The 24,182-nt window shown below is 54.6% G+C and overlaps 10 protein-coding genes across 10 annotated transcripts; 3 read left to right on the forward strand and 7 right to left on the reverse strand.

The window, feature by feature from the left end:
- Positions 1 to 331: 331 nt before the first annotated feature.
- On the forward strand, positions 332 to 2,069 carry A1O7_03491 (seryl-tRNA synthetase; the record flags this gene model as incomplete). The annotated part of the gene is made up of 6 exons (XM_007757510.1): positions 332 to 363; positions 414 to 506; positions 554 to 635; positions 697 to 858; positions 917 to 1,426; positions 1,479 to 2,069. The coding sequence occupies 6 exons, from the start codon at positions 332 to 334 to the stop codon at positions 2,067 to 2,069; spliced, it is 1,470 nt and encodes a 489-aa protein (XP_007755700.1).
- Positions 2,070 to 2,572: 503 nt separating this feature from the next.
- On the forward strand, positions 2,573 to 3,497 carry A1O7_03492 (40S ribosomal protein S1; the record flags this gene model as incomplete). The annotated part of the gene is made up of 3 exons (XM_007757511.1): positions 2,573 to 2,622; positions 2,675 to 2,749; positions 2,849 to 3,497. 3 exons carry the CDS (start codon positions 2,573 to 2,575, stop codon positions 3,495 to 3,497), a joined length of 774 nt encoding a protein of 257 aa, XP_007755701.1.
- Positions 3,498 to 4,158: 661 nt separating this feature from the next.
- On the reverse strand, positions 4,159 to 5,310 carry A1O7_03493 (uncharacterized protein; the record flags this gene model as incomplete). Its single annotated transcript, XM_007757512.1, has 2 exons — positions 4,159 to 4,985; positions 5,055 to 5,310. The coding sequence occupies 2 exons, from the start codon at positions 5,308 to 5,310 to the stop codon at positions 4,159 to 4,161; spliced, it is 1,083 nt and encodes a 360-aa protein (XP_007755702.1).
- A 208-nt stretch (positions 5,311 to 5,518) lies between these two features.
- A1O7_03494 (tryptophanyl-tRNA synthetase) lies at positions 5,519 to 6,676 on the reverse strand (the record flags this gene model as incomplete). Its single annotated transcript, XM_007757513.1, has 4 exons — positions 5,519 to 6,171; positions 6,224 to 6,348; positions 6,398 to 6,513; positions 6,575 to 6,676. 4 exons carry the CDS (start codon positions 6,674 to 6,676, stop codon positions 5,519 to 5,521), a joined length of 996 nt encoding a protein of 331 aa, XP_007755703.1.
- Positions 6,677 to 7,638: 962 nt separating this feature from the next.
- On the reverse strand, positions 7,639 to 9,843 carry A1O7_03495 (uncharacterized protein; the record flags this gene model as incomplete). Its single annotated transcript, XM_007757514.1, has 11 exons — positions 7,639 to 7,865; positions 7,916 to 8,146; positions 8,201 to 8,240; positions 8,296 to 8,509; positions 8,558 to 8,613; positions 8,664 to 8,788; positions 8,839 to 9,045; positions 9,099 to 9,303; positions 9,355 to 9,400; positions 9,452 to 9,745; positions 9,794 to 9,843. 11 exons carry the CDS (start codon positions 9,841 to 9,843, stop codon positions 7,639 to 7,641), a joined length of 1,695 nt encoding a protein of 564 aa, XP_007755704.1.
- A 1,577-nt stretch (positions 9,844 to 11,420) lies between these two features.
- On the reverse strand, positions 11,421 to 12,453 carry A1O7_03496 (uncharacterized protein; the record flags this gene model as incomplete). Its single annotated transcript, XM_007757515.1, has 2 exons — positions 11,421 to 11,641; positions 11,715 to 12,453. The coding sequence occupies 2 exons, from the start codon at positions 12,451 to 12,453 to the stop codon at positions 11,421 to 11,423; spliced, it is 960 nt and encodes a 319-aa protein (XP_007755705.1).
- A 1,030-nt stretch (positions 12,454 to 13,483) lies between these two features.
- A1O7_03497 (iron-dependent peroxidase) lies at positions 13,484 to 14,446 on the reverse strand (the record flags this gene model as incomplete). The annotated part of the gene is made up of 1 exon (XM_007757516.1): positions 13,484 to 14,446. The coding sequence occupies one exon, from the start codon at positions 14,444 to 14,446 to the stop codon at positions 13,484 to 13,486; it is 963 nt and encodes a 320-aa protein (XP_007755706.1).
- Positions 14,447 to 15,406: 960 nt separating this feature from the next.
- On the reverse strand, positions 15,407 to 17,578 carry A1O7_03498 (uncharacterized protein; the record flags this gene model as incomplete). The annotated part of the gene is made up of 1 exon (XM_007757517.1): positions 15,407 to 17,578. The coding sequence occupies one exon, from the start codon at positions 17,576 to 17,578 to the stop codon at positions 15,407 to 15,409; it is 2,172 nt and encodes a 723-aa protein (XP_007755707.1).
- Positions 17,579 to 19,116: 1,538 nt separating this feature from the next.
- A1O7_03499 (aspartate kinase) lies at positions 19,117 to 20,869 on the reverse strand (the record flags this gene model as incomplete). Its single annotated transcript, XM_007757518.1, has 4 exons — positions 19,117 to 19,220; positions 19,272 to 20,565; positions 20,617 to 20,705; positions 20,758 to 20,869. 4 exons carry the CDS (start codon positions 20,867 to 20,869, stop codon positions 19,117 to 19,119), a joined length of 1,599 nt encoding a protein of 532 aa, XP_007755708.1.
- Positions 20,870 to 21,852: 983 nt separating this feature from the next.
- On the forward strand, positions 21,853 to 23,474 carry A1O7_03500 (uncharacterized protein; the record flags this gene model as incomplete). The annotated part of the gene is made up of 2 exons (XM_007757519.1): positions 21,853 to 22,545; positions 22,596 to 23,474. 2 exons carry the CDS (start codon positions 21,853 to 21,855, stop codon positions 23,472 to 23,474), a joined length of 1,572 nt encoding a protein of 523 aa, XP_007755709.1.
- Positions 23,475 to 24,182: the final 708 nt, after the last annotated feature.

The following is a 24,182-nucleotide window of genomic DNA, read 5'->3' on the forward strand; positions in this document are numbered from 1 at the left end:
GGCGGCCAGTTGGTCGTGAACAAGTGTACTGCTTAGTGCATGGCAGCGGCTTAACGTGTGTGGCGTTTTACCCGTGTATACAATATATAGAGGAGAGAAGAAAGTGGTTATGCTATTGTCACAAGATGGGCGACAAATTCGCTGGCCTCAGGAATCCGGAGTGACTCACGAGGCTCCGAACCTCTGCGGGGGTGAAGGGGCCGAAATTATGTGTGTAGGAACAGTTTCACCTGCACCACACGTGCTGTTGACAGGACACTCATTATTCCACGACCCGCCTAGACTCGCTGCCTCTCGTTTCTCTACTTCCATCAGACGCCCCTGTGACATAATGATAGAAGTACAAGATCTCATCGCCGAGAGGTATGTCGAGCCTGCAGCCTCTATATTTTGCTGGCTCACCGTTCGCGCAGAGGCGGGGACCCGCAGAAGGTGAAAGACAGCCTACAGAAGAGATACACCTCGACAGACGTTGTTGACCAGGTCATTGCACTGTGGCAAGATGCGTATCAGAGTCCGTCGCCTCACCATCAGCCCATGTATTTCCGCTGAGTCGTCGTGCAGCGCGGTACAAAGCCAGCCAAGTGGGCGCAAAGATCAATGCAGTACAGAAAGAGATTGGCCAGCTCAAGAAGGTCGGCGAAGCACTCCTTTCCCACACCCTACGGTCTGTCACTGATGGGAACATACTCCCAGGCAAAACAAGATGCAGACCACCTCCTGAAACAAAAGGTTGAGCTGGAGAAAGAGAAGAAGCAGACCGAAGACGAGGCCGCAGAAAAGGAGAAGCTGAGAGACCGCAAATGCAAGCTGATCGGCAACTACGTGCACGAGTCAGTGCCGGTAAATGACAACGAGGTCAGCAGAACCCTCACGCATCCATAAATCAGGGCGAACTCTCACGCAACTGGGCTAGGACTTCAACGAGGTCGTAAAGAAATGGGCGCCCGAGGGCTTCACGGAAGCGAAGCGCGACTGCCTCTCCCACCACGAAGTCATGACCCGCGCAGAGATTTACGACGGCGAACGAGGCGTCAAACTCGTCGGCCATCGAGGGTATTTTCTGAAGAAATGGGGCGTGCTGCTCAACCAGGCCCTCATTAACTACGGACTGCACTTCCTTGTCGCGAACGGTTACGATCCTCTTCAACCGCCATATTTTATGAAGGCCGAGTACATGGCCAAGACAGCACAGCTGGAGCAGTTCGACGAGGAGCTGTACAAGGTCATTGAGGACAAGGATGCAGAGGATAAATTTCTCATCGCGACAAGCGAGCAGCCCATCTCGGCCATGTTTGCAGAGGAGTGGTTGACCGCGCAGGATTTACCCAAGAAATTCGCCGGCTACTCGTCGTGTTTTCGGAAGGAGGCCGGTGCGCATGGGCGAGATGCCTGGGGCCTGTACCGGATACACCAGTTCGAGAAGGTGACGTCGCTGTACCATGAGTCGTCGTGCAACTGCTAATGGTTGGGATCAGATCGAGCAGTTCCTCTTCGTCAAGCCCGAAGACTCCTGGCAGGCCCTCGAAGACATGAAGTCTATTGCCGAAGAATTCTACCAGTCTCTGAAACTACCTTACCGAGTCGTCGCCATCGTTTCCGGAGCCCTCAACAACGCCGCAGCAAAGAAGTACGACCTGGAGGCGTGGTTCCCGTATCAGGGCGAATACAAGGAGCTCGTCTCATGCTCCAATTGCACAGACTACCAGACTAGGGAGCTTGAAATCCGGTACGGACAGAAGAAAGGCGCCATTGACTCCAGAAAGTCGTACGTGCATGCTCTGAACGGGACATTATGTGCCACGGAACGGACGCTGTGCTGCCTCCTGGAAAACTACCAGAAGGAAGATGGCTTTGAGGTGCCCGAAGTGTTGAGACGGTACATGCCGCCTGGCACGCCGGACATCATTCCATACACGAAGGAGTTACCGAAGGATACGGTGACGGCGAAGACCAAGCAGCCAGCCAAGCCAAAGCCTGACGGAGGTGCCCCTACTGGTGGACCAAAGCGTGAGATGCCAGCTGCGGACAATGTAGCCGACAAGATGAAGGATAGCTTGAAGGTCTGAGCGTGTCAGATGGCAAGGAGGTTCATGATGGGACGATCAGACATGAGGGCATGGCAGATTGTGCACCTGCATTCGGACGGAGCGCATCAATGGAAGGAGGGATACCGCCATCGACGGGCAACTAGAACGAGGAAAGCCTAATAAGACACGAGGACGCATTGTGGGCTCCGCGTGCGGGACAATAGATAAGCGTAGCTCGAATAACTCCCATGGAAGCAACCACTATTCGTCTTGCAATTGAGAAGGTATAAATACCTGAGATTGTCCCTCCCAAAATCTGAAGGCACCGCGAAGGCAAGCGGTGCAAATGGTCTCGTTGGTGCAATCGCAGGCAATGGTGACTAAGCGGGTGATGAAATCTTGGCAGCCTGATCACGTGGTCCCACGAACTGATGATTTTCACCGCGACTTCATTTGGCCAACCCATAGAATCCACCTGCCCATTCTCTTCCTCGCAACCCTTCAACAACAACCATCCTGCGACTTGACGACCTGTCGCAATCATGGCTGTTGGCAAGAACAAGCGCCTTTCCAAAGGCAAGAAAGGCCTCAAGTCAGTGCGCCGTCGTGTGAAGCCATTACGCCCATGCTAACGATCATGGCAGGAAGAGAACCCAAGACCCTTTCACCCGCAAAGATTGGTACTCGATCAAGGCTCCCTCAACCTTCAACCAGCGCGAGTACGTGATCCTGCATCGCCCCATGAATTTTTGATCCGCGAAAAGAGATAGTGGACAAGAGAGAACGAAGCATTGACAAGATATTTTCTGGGGCAACAGTGTAGGCAAAACCCTCGTCAACCGCACGACCGGTCTGAAATCCGCCAACGACGCCCTCAAGGGCCGCATCTTCGAGGTCTCGCTCGCGGACCTGCAGAACGACGAAGACCACGCCTTCCGCAAGGTCAAACTCCGAGTCGACGAGGTGCAGGGCAAGAACTGCCTGACCAACTTCCACGGCCTGGACTTCACATCCGACAAGCTGCGGTCGCTGGTGCGAAAGTGGCAGACGCTGATTGAGGCCAACGTCACGGTCAAGACGACGGACGACTACCTGCTGCGGTTGTTCGCCATTGCTTTCACCAAGAGACGGCCCAACCAGATCAAGAAGACCACCTACGCTGCCTCGTCCCAGATCCGGGCCATCCGCAAGAAGATGACGGAGATCATCCAACGCGAGGCCACGTCCGTCACGCTCGCTCAGTTGACCGGCAAGCTGATTCCCGAGGTCATTGGGCGCGAGATCGAAAAGTCCACGCAGGGCATCTACCCGTTGCAGAACGTGCATATTCGAAAGGTCAAGCTGTTGAAGGCCCCCAAATTCGACCTCGGCGCCCTGTTGGGCTTGCACGGCGAGAGTGGCGAGGATGACCAGGGCCGCAAGGTCGAGAGGGAATTCAAGGAGCCCGCGCCATTGGAGAGTGTTTAGATGTGATCAGAGAGGAGAGATGAATGAGCGGTCCATCATGTCAAAGCATGCTTTGGATTCAAGGCGGGACAGATGGAGTGACAAAAGGGAGGAGCAAAAGCTCATCCAGGTCAGCCTGCAAGCTGAGGCATGTCGTTGCGGCGAGTGGTAGATGCAACGCAAGTAACCCATGCCGGTGCGGTGGGCTGAAGGAAGAGTCCTTGACCACTTTGGCATTGTCGACCTCGATGCCGTCGACTGCGCCCAAGTGGAAGATCGGAAACGCTGTACGTAACTCGAATGCTAGATCGTGGCACAGGCTTAGCATTCTAGCATTGCAAAAGAACAACTGAAACCATGAAGCCAAGTTCCGAAACTGACACTAGAGGGCGAGTGTTTGTGTCATGTCGTCCATGAGCCTCTGCAGTAACTCGGCGTCGCCTCGCGACTGTATGTCCACTATGCTGGCGGCCGTTCATGACTCCCGTGGATGTTGCCAAAACGGATGGCCCATTGCTTTCTCCGCCAGAGGACTTCTATGGCGGCCTGTGAGTGGCAGACGTGGCGGCAATATACCACACCACCGCCCGCTCGAACCAACGCCTTTCACTAGCCTACTATTCTATCCCTGCGTAGCACAGCTCCTATCAAATGGAGTTTAATGCCCTACTACGTAGGGGTCTTATTGCTCATCAACGACCCTCGTCACAAACTCGCCGACCCCCCTCCGAAACTCCTCGAACCGCTCACTCATGACCCAATGCCCACAATCGACATCCAGCAGTTCGAAGCGCGGAAAGAACGCCCCCACCACGGGCAAGCTCTCATCCGCGACGTAGTGGCTCTTGGTGCCCCTGACCACCAACGTCGGGCCCTTGTATTGACTGGCCTCGGGATCCTTGAACGAGAAATCCGCCATGTGCCCCAGGTTCTTCGCCAGAGTGGCGACGGGGATGCGGAAGCCCAGCTGGGTCCGCGGCTGCGGCTGCGGCTGCGGCCTCTCGCTGTCTGGTGAAGAGCCGTGGCCGCCAGCGCCGCCCGCGTTACCGCCCGCCGGATGTGTCTGCGTCTTCTTGACCAAATTAGTGAGCAAAAACTGCCGGATCGCCAGCTCGGGCTCGTATTTCTGGAGGATCGCGTCCGCTTCCTTCTGCGTTTTCAGGGGCGGTCGATGCTCCTCGATCTCCCGCATCGCGCGCACGTATTTGGAGAAATCGCTCGCGAGGGCCGCGTCCACGGGCGCGTTGTCCACGGGTATGACGGCCGAGTATTGCGAGGGCCGCCGTAGGGCTAGCGTCATGGCGACTTTGGCGCCCATGGAGTGGCCGATCAGGGTGGGGTTGCGGATGCCGTGTCTTGCCACAAAATGTTCCACGTCGCGCGCCATGGCGCAGTAGGTGTGCGTGGACGCGTGCGGGCTGTCGCCGTGGTTGCGCAGGTCGAGGTTGTAGACTGGGCGGGAGAGGTCTTTGGCTAGGGTTCTGCGGAGCAGGAAGTGGAGGTGGTCAGCTGGCTAGATCGCCGTGCTTCGCGCACGCGTGTTGCAAAGTCATGGACCACGGGTTGCTGCTTACTTACTCATGGTGCGGTTGTTGCGCTGCGAGCCGAAGAGACCGTGCATGATGATGACGGGGCCGGGGCCTTTCGTGCTGGATTTCTCGGGCGGGTCGTGGCGTGAAAAGGCCAGGTCGACGATGTCCGCGTCGTCGTCAGCTGACCCATGGCGGGAGAGGAGGGTGCGCAAGCTGGAGAGCTGTCGGCGTGTTGAGAGTGCACGGATGGGTTGTTGCTGGCTCGGAAGCGCGACGCGGCTGAAGAGACGGTGACCGCGCATTGCCTGCACGAAAAGTTGAAATTCACAGTCTAATCGAGAGCCCAAGGTCTGTGCTACGTGTGGTGGAAAGGTGTTTGAGGGAACAGAAGCTCAGGGTATCTTTGAGTCTTGAAGAAATAATGTACATGGTGGTGAACGAGGCTGTGGGATGACGTCGGCGTTCAGCCTTGCGATCCCGCAGCTCGCACTGTGGCTCCTGCGGCCCCCGTTACTCGGTACGCGGAGTCTTCCCCTTGTCCCCTTCTTCGAAAGCCACTTCGTCGGCGAACTCGTCCTCGCTGTTGGGGCCCTCGTTTTCAAATGGGTTGTACTCGAGATCCAAGGCCGAACCAAGCTCTCTCCGTGCGATCGCCAGCCTTCTCTCTCGATTGCGTGCCGCCTCCTCTGGGGTCAGGATCAAGGAGGTCAAGCCCAGGGCTTGGGAGACGTCTCCCATGGTCAGACGCGCTTTCCGCCGTGCTTTTGCGCCGCCGTTTTCTATTTCGCTTCGCAGCCGTTTGGCATCCTTGTCGGCCATTAGTTCCTGAAATCGCTCGCGGATGCCCCTCAGTGCTATAATGATTTCGTCGGCAATCAACTCCTTGAAAGCACGCATGCTGACGTCGGCGTTGTCCTTGGCGATGAACTCGCTGGGTTCCCGAGACTCGGTGACGTGCTTGAGGATTTCCACTAGATTGGAGACTCCTGGCCGCCGTTCAGGGTCATAAGAGATGCCGGGCTCCGAGTCCGTTACGGCGCCCCGAATTTTGGCATGGATCTCCTCGGGGCTGTCCGTGATCAACACCCGGGACTTTGGATCTGGGTCGGATTTGGACATTTTGTGCTCCGGTCTTTTTAGAGACATGATCCTCTTCGCCGGGGCTGGATCTGGTCAGTAAAAGTCAGAGAGTAGGAGTTGACCTGGAGATCTCACAGATGACTGGCCATGGTAGTCGGAATACCTTCTGGCCGACCTGGGCGTTGAAGCCTCGAGCCAACGTCCGCGTGAACTCGATATGCTGGAGTTGGTCCTCTCCAACAGGAACAATAGAGGGTCTACTCGATGTCAGAGAGTGCCATGCCTAATGGTACCGAGGACGGAACTCACTGGTAGAGGAGGATATCGGCTGCTTGGAGCACAGGGTAGGAAAACAATCCGAGTTTGAGCTTCGCCGTGGCCTCGTCACTGTCGAGGTTGGCGTTTTCGGGCAAATTCAGTTTGCTCTACAGAATATGCCGTTAATACCGTATAACATTCATCGTTCCATCAGCGACGTTGACACACCTTCCATTGAGTCATCCGTGACAAATAGCCAGTAGATGCGATAGTGCTCAGGATCCACATCAGCGATGTATGTTGCGGCACCTGTGGATTCTGGTGAGCCATGCACGCCGCCAATCAGGTACGGGACGTCCTCACGTCGGATTGAAAGAACAGGGTAGTGTTGTCATTATTGTTCAAGCCGATGGCTAGAAGAGCTGCATAGGACTCCTGCCTCAGACGCGAGCGCTCCGAGCCTGGAACATCCGAGGTCAAAGCATGCAAGTCGACGACGGAGAAGTACTGCTCGTAGTGGTGGTTGACGGCAAACTTGGGATTGGTCGCTTGACCATGAAGCCGTTTCCATTGCCGCAGGGCTCCCAGATAGTTTCCGAGATGCGGTACCCCCGTAGGTTGAATCCCGGAAAACGATCTCCTTATTGTAGAAGTCGGCGCAACTCGTGCCCATGGATTGTGTATCGAATCATCAGCCTCGACCTCGGCCTCCTCGTCAGAAGGCGCCGGCGACTGTGACTTTTCGGAAAAGCTCAAGGGTAGCCTCTTGAAAATTCTAGGTCCGTAGGTGCGGGTGCTACTGCGAGATTGAGCCCTGCAAGGCTTGCACTTCCGCGTCAACACATGGCGGAGGCTGGGTGGCATTTCATTTAGCAAAGGAGTGTACGCGCACTCAAAGTACGCAAGAAGCCACAGGACGCGACGTCGGAAGAAAGAATTGATGGTCGAGGTCAACGACGTGATGCTCGTGGTGGAAGTTTTAGAGGAACGGGGTAATACGGGCCAAGACGAAGCGGAGCGGCGAATTTGACGTAATTTTACCGTCACAAACGCGCGCAGTACCGTATGTTCAGACCACCGCAAACCTGGAACTCTGCTCAATCTCTTCCCGTCTTTCCACTCTGTTCTTTGAACCTTCTACTTCGTAATATCTACTCCTCCACGATCGACTCACTGATCCGTCCTTCCTCACGTCTTTGTCCATCTTCGCTTGATCAAATCAGCCGCTTTCTCGCCAATTCCGTATCTGCAACGTGTCAGCTCCATTCCACCGCGGTTCAGCGGCGACATCCTTACGCTGGCATTTGGGTGTGGCCACCATGCAACGTAGGCATAATGCTAGTATCAGCCACGCTGAGGCCTTTGGTACCACGGACGAGAAGGTGCTCATCCAGGACAGCCATCTCATCGTCCGCCCGGCCCATCTTACAAGTCCCCGCAGCATGATAGCAGGTGGTGGCCTCCTGCTTGACGTAAGGGATCCAGTCTTCGCGCTTGGTGTACGCATGGTGTGTCAAATCTGTAGCCTTGGTCAGTTTGATCCTCTAGCGTCCTGCCCTATCGGCGTACCAGATGGCCATGATCCCTTTACAACCTCTTCCCCGGCGATTTTGTTCACATTCATAGCAATCTCGTTTCCGAGCCTGCAGCCTTCGGTGAGGACAAGCAGGTCGAGAGGATCAGAGAGATAATTGCAGTCCACAACAGGGTTCTCTAGCGGGTCTGCGGATTTCAACGTTACTGTGCCTTTGGAGCGCGGTGAAAACAGCTCCGTGATCACTGCAAAGGCATGCTTCTTATCTGCAGACAGCTGGTCAACTCTCCGCTGCGACATGCCCAGGGTGCATAACTCACCGATGGGATATTTATCGTATTGCTTGGGTCCTCCATACAGCTTCACAGAGTTAGCAGCGCACTCCCCGCCGTGACGACGGCTTCCGACGGCTTACCTCCGTGGTGAAAAACTCGATATTTGGCTGCTTCGGGGTCAAGCCCATCGGATCACGGCCGGCTTCCCTCTTGGCCTCCTGCCACAATGGGTCGTCCTTTAGACGCTCATCGAGTCTTGCAAAGGCGAACGCGCCAAAGGGGAATGTGGAGAGAATGCCTTCCTTCTTCTCCTTGTACAGCATATACGCGGCCATCGCAGCGTCGCCGTGGTACCTGAGATTCAGTCAGGAAGAGTCTCTGCAATCGACGGAGTTGATGTACACAAGATGGTCGTTTGTCAGGCCTTCCTTGGTAACCTCGTAAAACGCAAAGACAATCTGTGCCAAGTCAGTCGATTGAAGTAAGCTTTGGTGTGCAATTCGGTCACCAGGTGATCCAGTAAGTTCTTTCCCACTCCCGGTGCATCTACAAGACACTTGAGTCCCAACTGCTCCAGCTCCGCTTTTGGACCGATCCCGGATCGGAGGAGAACAGCAGGAGAACAATATGCCCCTTCAAGAGTCAGTTATATTCAGCGAAAGTAGTGGCCTGCCGAGCGCTACCTCCCGAGACAATAATCTCCTTCCGGGCCTTTACTGTTTTCTTCTCGCCGGTCTTGTCAATGAGCACGACGCTGACGGCCTGTAACTGGCCGTCTCTCTCTTCAAAGTTGATTTTGTCGACGACAGTCTCAACGACCAGATCGATGTTGTGTCTATGGTAGTCGTTGGTCACGAAGTCAGCACCCGTGCATCTGATGCCTTTGTGCACTTGGCAAAGAGTTAGTACCACTCCTACAGGAACAGCGTGGTGCCAAGCGTACCAGTCCGAACAGCATGGCCACTGCCATGTGCGGTCTCGCCATTGCTGAACATGTCAGCCACAAAAGGGAGACCTTTATCTTCCATACTCTTCAACAACAATTCCGAAATGGGCGCAAGATCGTGCGGCTCGGTGTGCAGTGGTCCATCGTAGCCGTGTGCCTTTTCGTCTGCCCTGAACCATGGCTTGTTGTGGAATGTCTCGGCCTGTGTGGTCATCAGCCAGGAACACCCATGCTCGGTTCAAACTCTGCAGACCTTCCGCATGTACTCGAAGAATTCTTCACCAGACCATCCTGGAAGACTGGAAGAGTGAGCAACTAATTATGCCGGGTGAGATCAAGGTGGTCCGTACTGCCAGTCGTCATAGTCCTGCTTGCTGCCTCTCACGCACAACGTGCCGTTGACACCACTGGATCCGCCCAGGAACTTCCCTCGACTGAGCTTCACTTGTCTCCCGTCGATACCTTTCATCGGAGGCGTGACGAGATTCCAGTCCAGTTCGCCGTCGAAGCATTTCGACCACCCACCAACCATGTGGACATTCTCGAGATCCTTATTGTGAGGACCAGCCTCGACAAGGAGAATGCGAGAATTGCTGTCCTCGGCGAGCCTGCCTGCCACGACACAACCTGCTGTGCCTCCGCCACTGTCATGCCCTCAGTATGTGAGAATAACCGGGCGTTGAGAGACCTACCAGACTATGAAATCGTACGCGTCCTGTTCGAGGATCCGACCGGGAGACATGATTGCGTGCTTGGGTCCAGCTTGACTCAATCGAGAGACAGAATGCGGTAGACAAAGTCTGAATTGTACAAACACGCTATCGCGCGATAGAATGGCGGGATTCCACGTATATCTCTAGGATCCCATATATACGAGGGTATGGCAATATGGAATTATTCCACGCCACTCCCGAACCCGAAGTACCACACTTCAGTTGCCAGTTCCAGGCCACCACGTTACTCTGTATGCGCTGAGTCCGACGCCAGAATAGGTCTCATTGGACGACACAGGACTCTCACCCCCCGCAAAATCCACGTCTATCTGGGGCACCCAGCCCGAGCGGAGATGGGATCGCGGAACAATTCCCTGGAACGGCATCTCGGGATCGGGTTTCAAAATGGTTGGGCTTTCGTTCTAACACTTCAACAGCAGTGAAACACGATCGCAGAGAGACGTTCGCTGTACGGAGTAGTACTGTCGTAGCGCTGACTTCCGAGCCCATCGTCAGGTGCCTATCCACCTCATTCATGCATGATCTTGGAATCTTCGACCCTTCCAGGAAGACGCACGCAGGATCTGCCGGCGCCGTGCTTGCTACTTACCCCGTAGGGGAGTCAAGGGGGGCTATTACATCCCTAGGCGCATACAGACATACATACGTGACCGGTGTGTCGCCGACCCCGCCGAGGCAACGTCCACGTTACTACATTACTGTACCTATGTTAGGGCGGCCTGTCAAAATGGGAGGTCGAGTAGGAATACCGTAGCAAAGCTGACGCGATGATCAGCGACGCTCCAGAGAGTCAGCACAGTCATACTACGCATCCGCTGTCAATGCTTGACGGAGGAACGGCCGAGGAATTACCCACCGGCTTCTCTGCGACGGCTGGAAGAGTAGCGGAAGATGGCCAGCGACAATGATCCTCAATCATCTGTTTTAGGGGTGTGTACCTGTCGAGCATGTGTTGTACCGCCGTCGGTCACATATGCAAAAAGTCGGGCTTTGTACACATACATGCGCAGCACTTTTAGCCAGCGATGAAGAGATGACGGTCTGGGATGTCCTCTGGCTGCCGGAGACTACAGTGCCGAGCGCCCACGTCTGTATACCTCCAGGAAGTAAGTCCTGCATATATACTCCGTATAGCCACTATGGATAAGGATTTAGGCATGTCTAGCACACAGTACTCCTGGAAGGTGACCTGATCAGTCGACAGGCAATGAAGCCCTGCGCTGCGCCCTCCCTTTGAATAGCTGTCGTTTCTTCCCTTCCCTCCTCTCCTCTTTTCGGGTGCCACCCTCATATTGGCCACTCTGATATGGTGCATGACGGACCTTGCACAAGAACTCTGGACGCCATCAATGTTTGTATTTATACAGGATACAGACGTGGTGTCCTTTGGGGGTGCCGCTTACTGCACTCCGGGCTCGCTCCATTCGTCCCATGCAGCCTGCTAAGCTGCGAGACGAACGCATTGCCCAGTCTTTCGATCACTCGAAGGGCCTGAGACCTGGGCACACATAAGGCATGGTACATTTCAGTCCTCTATGGGTGCAACCCCCCATGCACAGTCAGCCTCGCGCCTGCACCTCACGATCTAGTAATGAGCCACGAGCTTGGGATCATTCGGATGCTTCTCCCTAGCCTTCTCCCGGACTTCACTCATGCCCACGCCCTCACGCCTATGGTGCTGCCGTTCCATCAAGCCCAACAAGTCCCGCTTGGCAGCCACGTGCTTGTTGAACCCAAAGAGCCGTAGTTTGTCGTCGAGCTCCTTTTCCAGGTTCGCAAAGTCGGCGTCCATTTTCGACGCCACGTCTGGAGCCACGTCATGTCAGCATATGTCCCCGAAGAGCAGGGAGGCGCGAGCCAGGACCACCAAAAAACATACCTATGGATTCCCACCCCCACACGTTCGCCTTCATGCCTACGCCGTAAAACTGCCAGCGGCGCACAAAGGCCAGCCACGTCTCCACCACCTCCGGGGCGCCGTCGTAGACCGTGATCAACCTCTTCAACGTGATTCTCTCAAAGTTCTCCTGCGACTTCTTGTGCACGAAATTACTCCTCAGGACGGTCCAGCGCTCAATCTTCTTGGGCAAGGGCGCGGGCCCCGTACAAGGCAGGGAGAGCCAATACGCGGCACGGACGCAGAAGTCGGCGAAGAACTCGAGGTTGCGGGTGGAAAAGGAGCGCAGCTGTAATTGCGCGACGGGGATGCCGTGGGTCAAGGGGTGGTAGAGAGGCGTGCGGTAAGCTGCGAGCACGTTGGGAGGGACATTTGGTTTTGTGTGCTCGTCGAGGACAGGGGCAGAGGGAGAAAGATCCGTCGAGGAGGCCGCCAGAGGTGCAGATTTCGAGGATTGCCGGGGTGGAGAAGGGACCTCTCCTAAAGTTGAGGACTTTGTGGCTCGCGTGGGTGTGGGCGTGGGCGGTGCCGACGCTGACGTCTGATGTAAGGCTTGAGCTTGAGCCTCCGATACAATCTCTGGCTCAACTGTCTCTGTGTGTATGGAAGTTGCTGTGTGCTTTGGCGTGCGGTCGCCGGATGGATGCTCCGTGCTGCCTTCTTCTATGAACTTTTCGAGCTTGATCGGTTCCGAAATTGTAATGGACCCAGGCTCCGGCATGGAGAAACCGGCCGTGATATCGATAGGACCGATCTGCGCCTCTCCGGAGTTGTTCTTGTTGTCTTTGTCATGGCGCGACCTGGTGCTCGAGAATGGCCGTGTGGATGTCGTCCGAACATTCTGCGAAGGGGGCGCAAACCGAGGGCGGAGGCCAATTGTAGAGGTCTGAAAAAGAAAGTCATAATCAGCCAGTACCCCCAAAAGCAGCCGGTGACGAGGTGTGATTTCTGGTGATAGTGTCAGATAGATCATACCTTCTGCGGTCGACATGCTTCGATAGCTACGCGCAGACACCGCGGTGCCGACATGTTCTCACAAGATGAACCCGGATGGCGAGTTCGGCGACCAGTGACCCTTGTGTGATGGAAGCTGCACTTACGCTTGCTGGCAGCGTGAGCCCTCAAACACCAGCGGTACGAACAACTCGAGACCAGCATGCGATGTGCAGTGTCTGCTAAAGAGAAAAGCCAAAGGTTCGGGGTGGAAAGCCGAAGATGAACCGAAGCCTGAGCGCGTCGTTTGCACCAAAACCACATTATGTTAGGTACCGACACGATTCACCACTCTCTCTAACGACCTTGATTTCCAGGTATCGCGTGGGTAGTGCTGTAATGCTGATGGAGTCGTTCAGGCCTGCCTCCGCCCGGCCACGAAGCAAGCTCTGAATGCCTACAAAGGCCCGACTCTCAAACACCACATTGCGGTCGAGTCTGGTGATGAGGGTGCCGAACAACAGTCTAATCGAGCTCGTAGCGAGCTGAAGCGACAGAGTCCTCGCGCAGAGAGGCGCCCTCGTCCTATATGAGAAGCTTCTCAAGCATACAGCTCTCTCGTAGAGCGAGGCAAGTCTGTCTGTGTGCTTCTCGGCATATCGCCAGCAAGTGAATAACTACCTAGGTAGCTAATCAGCTGCGGCCTGCTTGCTTCTTCCTCAACTCCGACATGTCAAGCCTCACTAGGTTCTCCAGGAAAATGCCGTGGCTAATTTTCCAAGGTCCGACCGACTCTCAAACCTCACTTCTCCCCACACTCAATCATCCCCCAGCCCAGCCAGCACAGTCGCACTCGGCACGAAGAAGGTCGTCCCCGTCAAGGCCCGCGAGTAATCCAAGATACGATCATGCAACCCGGGCGGACTGCCCACAAACATCCTCTCCAGCATCTGCTCAATGACCCACAACTTGCTCGAATACCCGATGAAATAGGTCCCAAACTCGCCCTGCCCGGCATTGCCAAAAGGCATGTTATCCCTGAGGATGGACAGCTCGGCCCCGGTATGCGGGTCCTCGATCGTCGCGAGCTGCTTGTGGGGCTTCTGCTTGCCGTCGTCCTCCTGGTCCGCCAGCTCGACGTTGTCGAACTTGCGCCGCCCGATGACCGCCTCCTGCTGCTCCGTGGACAGCCGCTGCCACGCCGCAAGATCGTGCACGTACTTCTGCACGACCACGTAGCTTCCGCCCGCCGAGTGGGAGTCGTCGGCCTCGGTGACCAGCACGGATTCGTTGACCGCGGCGCCCACAGGGTTCGCCGTGCCGTCGACGAACCCCAATAGGTCGCGCACGTCGAAGTACCGGAACCCCACGGTCGAATCGATGACTTTGACGCTCTCGCCTAGCACGTCCATCAGTTGGCGCTCGAATTCGAAGCACAGATCCCGCCGCTGCGCGCGGATGTGGAAGAGCAGATCGCCCGGCGTGGACACCGCGGTGTGGACTTTGCCTTCGATCTTGGGGAACGGGTGCAGCTCCACCGGCCGGGGCACGTCCGAGAGCAAACGGTCCCAGAGGGCGCTGCCGATGCCGACGGTGCAGGCGAACGAGGCGTCGAGGTCGCGGATCGACACGTTCTTGCAGAGGTCGTCGACGCTGGCGAGTGCCGAGCGCGCCGTCTTGATGGCATCAGGCTGTTCCGTGACCGAGAGCACAAGGAACGTCGCCGACTGCGTGAGCGGTGCGTCGACCCGTTGTGACTCGATAGGCGTGCGTCGACTCATGGTTCTTCGACCCCCCGTAAGCCCCACCGCTTGTGCTTGATCCAGTAGCGATTGACTGAATGGTCTGCGGCCACAATGTGTTGACATGAGACGCCGGTGGTGCGGAAGCAGCGTTGTGCGTCCACCCTGTCTGGCTGCTCGCTTCGTGCCCGCCGCTCTCCAAGGTCTGAAGATCGACCTGTAGACCACCCGGCTGATCCTATTCGTATTCATGCCACAAGGACGGAACAGGAAGAATGTGCTCTTATCCTCAATTGCTTACCAAACATGGAGAACTTGCACGTCCTCCTTTAGCTGCGCTCGATTACATTGTCGTTGAAGCGATTGGGTAGGCAAGATAGGTCTGCCTCTCATGTTGGATGACTCAGCGTGCAGCGAGACCAGGGGTACGTACCCCCTTTTTGGTTACATTGGACGGTGAAACATCGACACAATTTGATGTCGTGGCTGTCGGTTTCATGAAAACAGAACATCTTGCAAGGCGATGTAGTTTCTTGCGCCAAGCACCTCATCTGGACGTTGTGATGACGACAAGGACCATAAGGACCAAACTACGCCGAAAGGAGGGCGTGAATGTGCTCAGCTCGCCTCGGTGGAGGAGATTCATTGCATTGCTGCTGAAGTATCTAGGCCTCGTGACAAAGGCATGCGCCGACCTCGAGGTAACAGTAGTCCATTATTCTGTCATACAATCCCATATCATCATAGCAAGAATGGCATGGAAGCCAAGTCATAAACTCTTAACATCATACGAGTAGGGTTTCTCCACGGATACCCAAGGAAAAGGAGAGACCTTGCATGCCCAACCAGCCCGAACCGTCGATCGTGTGTTGATCGCTGGGGAGCTGTGGCCAGAATTTCCAACAATCTGGTAGTGCTGAGCCAAAAAGAGTCGGCCCGAAGCGCGTCCCTCCCAGCCGATAGAAGTGAGCAATCGTCATTCAAGTACATGAACACAAATTAGAAGCGAGAAGTGAAACTGCGACCCAAAGATGGACGTCCCCCGTGGTCACTCTTCGTCACAGCGCTGGGTTGCGTGGACGCCACACCGATCTTTCCGAAGCCTTGGAGGATGTCGACGCCTTCATCATTGTCGTCGGAATTATCCTCAAACGACTTGAAGTCGAACAGGTCGTCGACCTGGTCAAGGATCTGAATATGTGTGGTTGAGCCTTTCACCGGGGAACCAGTTTGGGTAGCTCGAACGCGAGGGTTGAGGAGGGATCCACGAGTAGGGGTCTTCGCGTTGAGCTTGTAGCCATGGCTGAACACGTCGGAAAGGACGTCGGTCGAGGTAGCTGCTCGTGCGATGGATGGTCGCTTAAGAGGTGAGGAGGCAAATGTTGGTGTCGCCGGCGTAAGCCCAATGGCTGGGTCCGAGAAGATCTCAAACGCGCTTTCAGGCAGTTCAGTCGCCGTCAGGCTCGGCCATTTAAGAGGACTGTAGCCAGTGTCATCTGACATGAAAAGGCCAGAACTCTTGATGGGTGAATTGGCAAACTCGCGCATAGCTTTGCGATGCAGCAGGAGCTGTGTGTTTGGCGAGACTGAAGGCGGAGGACGGATCGGCTTCTTAAATATCACTGCAGGAGTCATTGGGTTCAGCGTGACGGCTGGACTGACTCGAACAGGAGAAGACGACTGTGGAGGTTCGGCTGTACAGGGTCGAAATCTAGCATGGCTAGGAGTCAGGTCGTGGGAAGAGCTTCTGATGCGGACTATCTCCTCTTCCGCACGACCTCTCTTCTTCCTCATTGGCTCAATGTCCAGCTCTGAGGTTAGCACGACGGCATTCTTGTTTGGCTTCAGAGCAGATGATTCAATGGAGGAGAAGTATCCACTGTCGTCGTTCTTGGTGAGGTTTTGGGCTTGCCGGTGAGTTGCAGTCGACCGCGACAGGCGAGCCGAAGGGGAAGAGATGGCTCTGTGATGGTTCGACACGACCACAGGTGGTGATGAGTTGATTGCATCCGGTGGAGGCGACTTCGGGATTGGCACAGTGGCGCTGTTCCCAAGGTCGGCAGTCTCATGCTCGTGCAAGGCAGCGTCTGAGGCTGGCAACGTGGCGTCCGAGGACAGCTCGGGTAAGGCAGGAGCTGTCTGGGGTCGGGGAGGTTCACTTGACTGACCAAGGAAGACGTTTGGTGCTAGAGCCTCCGACAGCTGTTGGGCAATCTGGGGTTGCGGGCGAACCGTGCTGGGAAGGTTATACATGGGTGCCAGCATGTTTCCTCTCGGTTTCTTGTCTTTGATAAACTGCGCCTCCATGCCCGGCACAATAACCCAGTAGCTTCCCTTCCCTGCGTCTCCTTTCGGTCTCTCTTGCTTGGTGAAGGCCTTGTGCAATGATAGGTTATGTCGGATGCTGTTGTGCCAGCTTTGCTTGGTGTCTCGTGCGTAGTATGCAAATGTGGTCGAAATCCAGTCGTAGATTTGTGCCAGCGTAAGACGTCGATTTGGTGCTCTCAAGATGGCCATGCCGATCATTTGCGCATAGCTGTAAGGAGGTTTGTTGCCGTCGTCCTCAACGGGGATCATGTCTTCCGGTTCCGGCAGGTGGAAGGTCGACTCTTCATCCTGTCGCGTCTTCTTGAAAGGTCGATCCGGCGGCAACTGCGCGTCCGAGTACGATCTCTTCAGGGGTTGCTTACGGAGGTACGAGGGCTCGGGAAAGTCGACAAAATTCTCGTGGGTTGTTGGCGCAGGGAAGTTTTCTTGTTCATAGGTGTCGAAATTACTGTTGAATGTGGTGAACATTGGTTGTACCATCTGAGGAGCGCGGGACTGTTGATCATGCAGCATCGCAGTTCTCTTCGTTGGTGACCCGATGTGGCTATGATTGGCCAGCTGGGGCGGAGGGATAGGGACATAGGTGAGATTTCCGAAGTAGGGTTTGGACGGTGACAATGTTGTAGTCTTCTGTGGGGAGAATTGATGGCACGGAGCCAGTGGAGCAGCCAGAATCACTGCAGGATGGCGAGATGCAGCAGGAGGATTTCTCATGGGCTGGAGTGGCATTGCTGAAGGTTGCAGGCGTGGTGGTGGCTTCTCGATAGGAGAGACGCTGGTAGATGGAGGTAGCATCGGATCCTGGTAAATCTGTACTAAAGGATGGGGACGTGTCGACGCCATTGCGACGAGTCGTGGAAACTATCAGATACACCTAGTAGGCAGAGAGTTGCATAAAAGTCGCGTCGTAACGAAGTCCGTATGTCCCATGAAGCAGTTTTGGAGCGAGTGAAGATGCAGCCTGAGTTGAGCCAGAGCCTCGAACCCCGGGAGCGGACGGTCACTGCACCTTCGAAGGGGGATCTCGATTTCGAAGAAAAGGGCGAGACGAGATTCGATGGACTTTGGCGAAGTGGAATAATCGAGACTAGGAGGTGGGTAGAGGTATGGATGTGTCTGTGCGGGAGGCCGGAAAATCGAGGCCGCGTTTTTGCGGTGGTGCAGATCGAAGGGGGCCGGTATTCAATGCTGGACCGTCGAAAGGGATAGACAGTGATAATCGAAGAATGGCTACCGAGTCAAAGAGGCCATCCTATGAAGTAGACCGCGCTGAAATTCTGGGGGAGGTGTTGTTTACTCTGTACTGAAAGTCGCGTCAGTCGATGTCAGCCCGAGTCGAGCATGTGTGTGGGATGGAAGATATCGAGGCGGGCGGCAAGTCAAGGTCTTAAGAGGACTACAGGGTATGTCCAGCTGGAAAATGGCAGGTCGGACAGGTGCAGAAGTTCGTTGGAAGCGGAGAAGAGTGACGGAAGTGGGATGCGTCAGAAATCAACCACCGCAGCCTACTGAGAGGCGACAGGTGACAGGTGGGATGAAGCAACCTGGAAGAAGAAGCAAGAAAAGAACGCGACGAGGCGCGTCTGACCCACGGCCGCGATCGGCGCTACCAGGACGCCTCGACACCTGGATACTTGGAGTTCGCGCTTGGTCGGCCTTTTTTGCTTCTCTAATCCATGTCCAATCATCGCCATCTCTATCAACCTTGGCCGCAGGTCATTGACGTGTCATGTCCGCTCATTTTCTTGTGTGTCTCATTGAGTTGCGGGACAATGCACCGAAAGCCCGTCTCATTGGCGGAGGTTGTTCAACAAAACGCGCCCTCACATGAGTGCAATCACCCCGGCCCTAGCACCACTAGCGCGTTTACAATTGTCGGATCGGAACAATATAGCTCCATCGGTCATCGCTTGATCCGGCTCCTGCGAGCCCGCTCAGTCTCTCCTGTCCATGTGCTCACTCAGGAAATTTATTGTACCATTAAGATTAATCAAAGTGTATTTTCAGTTGTGCACATCTCCGGTATTCTAATCGCCTCTAGATATGGCTATGATAGGCACCGCTTGATGTCTGCCAAATCGTAGATGTTGGATTCTTCTGACTGACATCTATCATCGCAGCAGCTTTCTCAAGTCAAGCCTTGATTGTTGGAATCATCTGCTCTGATCAATCATTTCCCGCGCCCACCTGATGGCATTTCTATACACGCTGCGATGCCGCCAAACCAGCAAGCCTGTTGCAAGATGCACCGCCGAATCAGATATAGCCTGCCCTTTTCACAGTATCCATGCTTTTGCCGTGCCCCTTTTATGTAGCCGTATTCATGCCCAAAGCTCCTGTGAACGCAATGGAGGCCGCTCAAGTCGCTCGCAAGATAATAATCATGGTCCAAGGAAAGTGAACAAATTCGTGTGCAGAATGTTGAGCGCTCGATCGGCGTCTCGTTCTTCGATAACGCAAGAGATGTTGATCTCGCTCGCCCCTACTCGCCTTGTCAGCGCAACCACGCCTATTGTTTAAGGGGCGTTGAACATACCTTGTGAGATCATTTCAATGTTCACATTATTTGCTCCCAGCGTGGAGAACATCTTCCCAGCAATACCCACCATATTCTTCATCTCTTTGCCCACAAGGCTCACGATGGCCATCTCCGGGATGATATCCACGGTGCCGTAAGTTTTGAGTTCTTCAATAGCTCCTCTCAGGTCTTGATCGACAATGCGGTATTCGTCGTCGCCTCCTCCAGTGTATAAAGGAGCTTCCGAGTGTAACGCCATGGACATGTTGACCTCGCTCGTGGAGATAACGTCGACTGATAGTCGCCACTTATCCAACGTCGAGAAGATCCCAGCAAAGAACCCATGTGACAGCGCCCTTTTGTTGGAGTGAATGTTCATAACCAAAATCTTGTGCTTCATAGTAACAGCAGTTGGGCGCTTCGGTTTCTCGCGGTCTGTGATGAGGCTGGAACTCCTAGAACGCCGAAAAAGCTTGGGGTCATGGCCTGACAATGACGAGTCCAGCTCTGATGGCGTGTCGGGGTAGATGATGGTGCCCCCTCCCCTGGGGTTCATCACGTTCTTGATGCGAATGGGTATCCGCGCCCGAATGACCTGATCCATGGTAGAGGGATGGATGACTTCGGAGCCGTAAAAGGTGAGTTCAGCAGCTTCTGCCGGGCTGATTTGCGGGATAAGTTGGGCTGTAGGCACTTTGCGCGGATCGGCTGTGAAAATGCCGTCCACTTCTTTCCATATCTGTAACTCTTCCGCCTTGATTCCCACAGCGACCAGCGCGGCACATAAGTCTGTGTAGCCTCGCCCAACCGTGGTCAGAAGACCTCGAGGTATCGCACCGAAGTATCCAGTGATTACGGGTACTGTGCCTGTTGGGATGTCGCGCAACCGCCTCGCCAGTCTTGAGGCCATGTCGTCGTAAAATTGCTGGTCCAGCCCATGGGAGACCCTAAAATCAATCACATCTGCCAGATCGACATATTCGGCCTCGATTCCGCGATCTTGTAACAGCGCCGTCATGAACCGACAGCTCAGCTTCTCTCCCGTACTCATGACCTTATCTCTCGACCTTGGGCTGGTCTCGCCCAAGGTTTGCGCCGCCTCGAGTATTCGCACCACCAGGGCGCATTCATCATCAATCTCTGCTTTTAACCGTCCCCGTATCTTTTCTGATTGTATTGAGGCATCGGCAGCCTCGCCGTGGTCTAGACGGACATTCTCAACTAGTTGCTGGAAATCCCTGTGGTTCTCGGCTTCAGTGGCGGCTCGCAGTAACCGGTTCGTGGTGCCCGCGGCTTTCGTGCTACTTGATCTCTGTGTGCGCTTGTCAGCCTACGGGTGCGCAGTGACGCGGATAAAACTGACAGCTGAGCAGACGATAGCGACATTGTTCTCTAGTAATCTAGACTGTACCACTTTGACAATATCTTGGGGAAATTTGCCCACACTAGTGCCTTTAAAAAATGAGTCAGACTCTAGCTAGACATTGAGAAGAAAGCTGCATACCCCCAAACTTCAGGACATGGATGGCTCGGACTCTGGGTGTGCTGGTCCCATTGACTCTATTGAGAATGGGTAGCTGGGGGTGGACGGCATTAGGGAGTGTCGAGGGACTCATAATGAGGAGGGAAATTTTGACGATAGATGACTTATGTGCATAGTACTCTCAACGAAGCATGTATAGGAGGAGGCAAGGACAGCAAACTACAGTGGTCGGAAGTGAGTGACTCTGCGCAGACGACCTCGAGCCGAGAGAGCATTTTTCGGGGTCAGAATCAGCTTGGATGAGTCTCCAGTGGGTGTAGTACCGTAGTTCCATCCCACTTTCGCGGGCGGTGCGTCTGGCCCCAGAACACAAGACTTCCGATGGCAGAATTTTGAAAATTCTCGAGGGGTTTTGCAGGGCGGTGAAAGGGATCAGCATCCAAATGCAGGTGGTTTGTTGCGAAACCGGCGAATAAACTGCCGCGACTCGCTGGCGTCATCACCTCGTGTTTGCCCTGGCGGTGCTGGTGGTGCCCGTGTGTGGGCGTCCCAATTTAAAACCATGCCTGACGCAGCTTGGTCGTTTCAGGGCCCGTGGACCTGTCGTTTGTTTGCGATGCAACGCTGAGTACGAGCGAGGCTGAACAGGTCGGTCTCGCAAAGAAACAGGCACTGCAGGCGGCTCCCCATGACTCGGGCCAGCATGTCATAAAACCGAGGTGAATGTAGTCTTTGTGCTAACGAGAAGAGCCAGAGCGCGGGCCGGAATCTTTTCGATCTGGAGTCATGGCGACATTCCTGTCAACTCCAGAAGTGCAAACGGCCTTTCAATTCGCCCACCTTCAGCCTACCCCAGCCTTTCTTTTCCACATAAGCACTCCACGACAAAGGCATTTTGTGTGTGGCGTCCTACACCTGAGATTCTGTTGATGACTGGCCTCCGTTCTGTCCTCTTCCAACAAGGACAAGCATAGTAAACCAGCTCGGTGTGCAGGTGAAATCACGGCCCGGGTGAACGATCCTTGTTTGCCTGCATCCAAACCGTGCCTGGACAAGATGAGGCTCTAACAGCCGTCTCTTTCAAGTTTCATTCCCCAAACATTTTGGTACTCGAAGATGTCACATCAACCTCAGCAACAATATCTGGCGTGTCCATTCTGCCGATTTGGGAGCCATGACTTTAGCACTCTTGAAGAGCACGTGCAGCAATTCCATGCTGACCCACAGCCCGGTCCGAATGGAGGACCCCGGCCTGACCAACATCAGGCCGAGATGAGCGATGCAGAACTGGCGCAGCTCCTTGCCTTTGAAGAGGCGGGTCTACCTGCCGAACTTGCTCTATCTGAACGGCCCAGTGCTCCTGCCCAATGTGAGAACCAGACGTCAGAAAGAGCGGTGCAAAATGGGCAGACTACCTTGCCCTCTCCTCCAGGTAGCGAACAACCATGGGTTCAGTGTGCCTGTGGCGAGCGTGTGCACTTTCTCGAGCTCGATGCCCATTCCGATATGCATGCTCAGGAGAACATCTCTATCGACGAGCCCGAGATGCCGGTTAGGGATGTTGAGCTATCAGTTTTGAAGTCGACGTCCCGGCCGTCGCTACCCGATATTTCCAATTCATTCAGCACAGATATCCCCAAGTCTCTTCGGAACTATGATCAGCTCCATCCCAGCAGACCTCCTTCACGTACGGAAAAAAGACGTGGCCCTTCTCTTAAGGAGATTTTCTTGGGCACACCTGCGTCTCCTAAGAGGAAGTCAGCATATTCGGCCGTGTCTTCAAAGCATGGCAGGACAAGACGGCTGGGGGTAAGTCTATCAAATGACCTGCCGTCGGCAGAAAAGCTAATAATTCACAGAGATCAGAGCTAGGGCCATACGCGCACGAGCACCAGATGCCGAATTGGCTACGGAAAATGCTTGAAGAGGGTGCGAAGGTCACAGTCACTAACAGACTTGGCCCAGACGGTACCGTCGTCCGAGTCGAGACCATTGCCAACGAGACGCCAAACCTTGTGCCAGTTCTTGCCCGATTGTCTCATCTGGACAGAGATGTCGAACGTGCGTTCTACTGCAGTCCTGAAGTGCGCCACGTGTGCAAGATGCACAAGGAAGGGGGGTTTTGCGGGTATCGGAATATTCAGATGATGATATCCTACATTCAGGATGCAGACACAACTGGCTCGGAACATTTCCGTGGAAGGTTGCCATCGATACCGAAAATCCAGGAACTGATCGAGAACGCCTGGGACCAAGGCTTCAACGCCAGCGGACGGCTTGAGACCGGAGGCATCAGGTACACTCGAAAGTACATCGGAACCCCCGAGGCGCAAGCACTGCTGATGAGTCTGAAAATTCCTTGCGAGGCGACTGCATACACCACCACCAAGGAAGTGGAGGGCTTTGAAACAATGTTGTGTGCCGTTTGCGAGTACTTTGACGACGACTCAACCAAAGATAATATCGACAAAGTAGTCATCACCGACAAGCCGCCGATCTACTTCCAGCATCACGGTCATTCTATGACCATCGTTGGGGTGGAGCAGAGATTGGACAGCTCCATCAATCTTGTGGTTTTCGATCCTATGTTCAATCCGAGCCCTGCACTCAAGAAGCTGGCTTTGGCCAACACGACTGCCTTTAGGAGTCCTGAACCCGAAAAGCTGATGAAGGCTCACCGGCGAGGCGAGAAGTACTTGGGAAAGTACAAAGAGTTCGAGCTGCTGAAACTGAAGTGAGGCCAGATTGGACACCACAGGCATTATTACAGTATTGTATTATGCAGGCATGACAATTGGAAGTTCGTCGAGTGTGATGTTAATGGAGGTCCTTTGGTATGCACAGCGACGGAGTGGGTAGATTTTATTAGAACAGATTGCTGCTCGGCGCACATGGCCAGCATTTTCAGCACAACCAAGTACGATAGTCTCATCGAGGACTTTACGTAGAGGAAGGACAATCGACAGCCTGCTTTCCCATATAGGTGCTTCTTAACACATATTCTTGCCGCGCCCACGTCAAACGCCTGTACTGTAAAGCCACGTCGCTCTATCGTAACCCCATGACTCACCTCTGTGACTTCATCTGCAACCCCCCCGTGGCCTGAGGCATTTCTTACCAACACATCGGTAAGTCCGCTGTACATCTAACTGACTATTACCTGAGACGTATATCTCGCTCCTTAGAGTTCCCGCCACACGAAGGTAGATAGACTCCAATCAATCGATACTCAGCACCTGTGGTACCGACCCGACCACGAACAATCGGTCGCCGCATATCTCATTTAGTTCGATCCCGTCGCTTCGATTCTGGACCTTGAACTTTCGGCCCACTTCTTCCATAATTACCTAGTACTTCTGGACAAGTCACATCATTTACTGAACGATCTTCTTCGAATCAAGAGGCCCCTGCCATCCCATATCAGTCTTAACAATTAACTGCTACGT

Source organism: Cladophialophora yegresii, assembly GCF_000585515.1.
Source record: "Cladophialophora yegresii CBS 114405 chromosome Unknown aczIN-supercont1.2, whole genome shotgun sequence".
Lineage (NCBI taxonomy): Eukaryota > Fungi > Ascomycota > Eurotiomycetes > Chaetothyriales > Herpotrichiellaceae > Cladophialophora > Cladophialophora yegresii.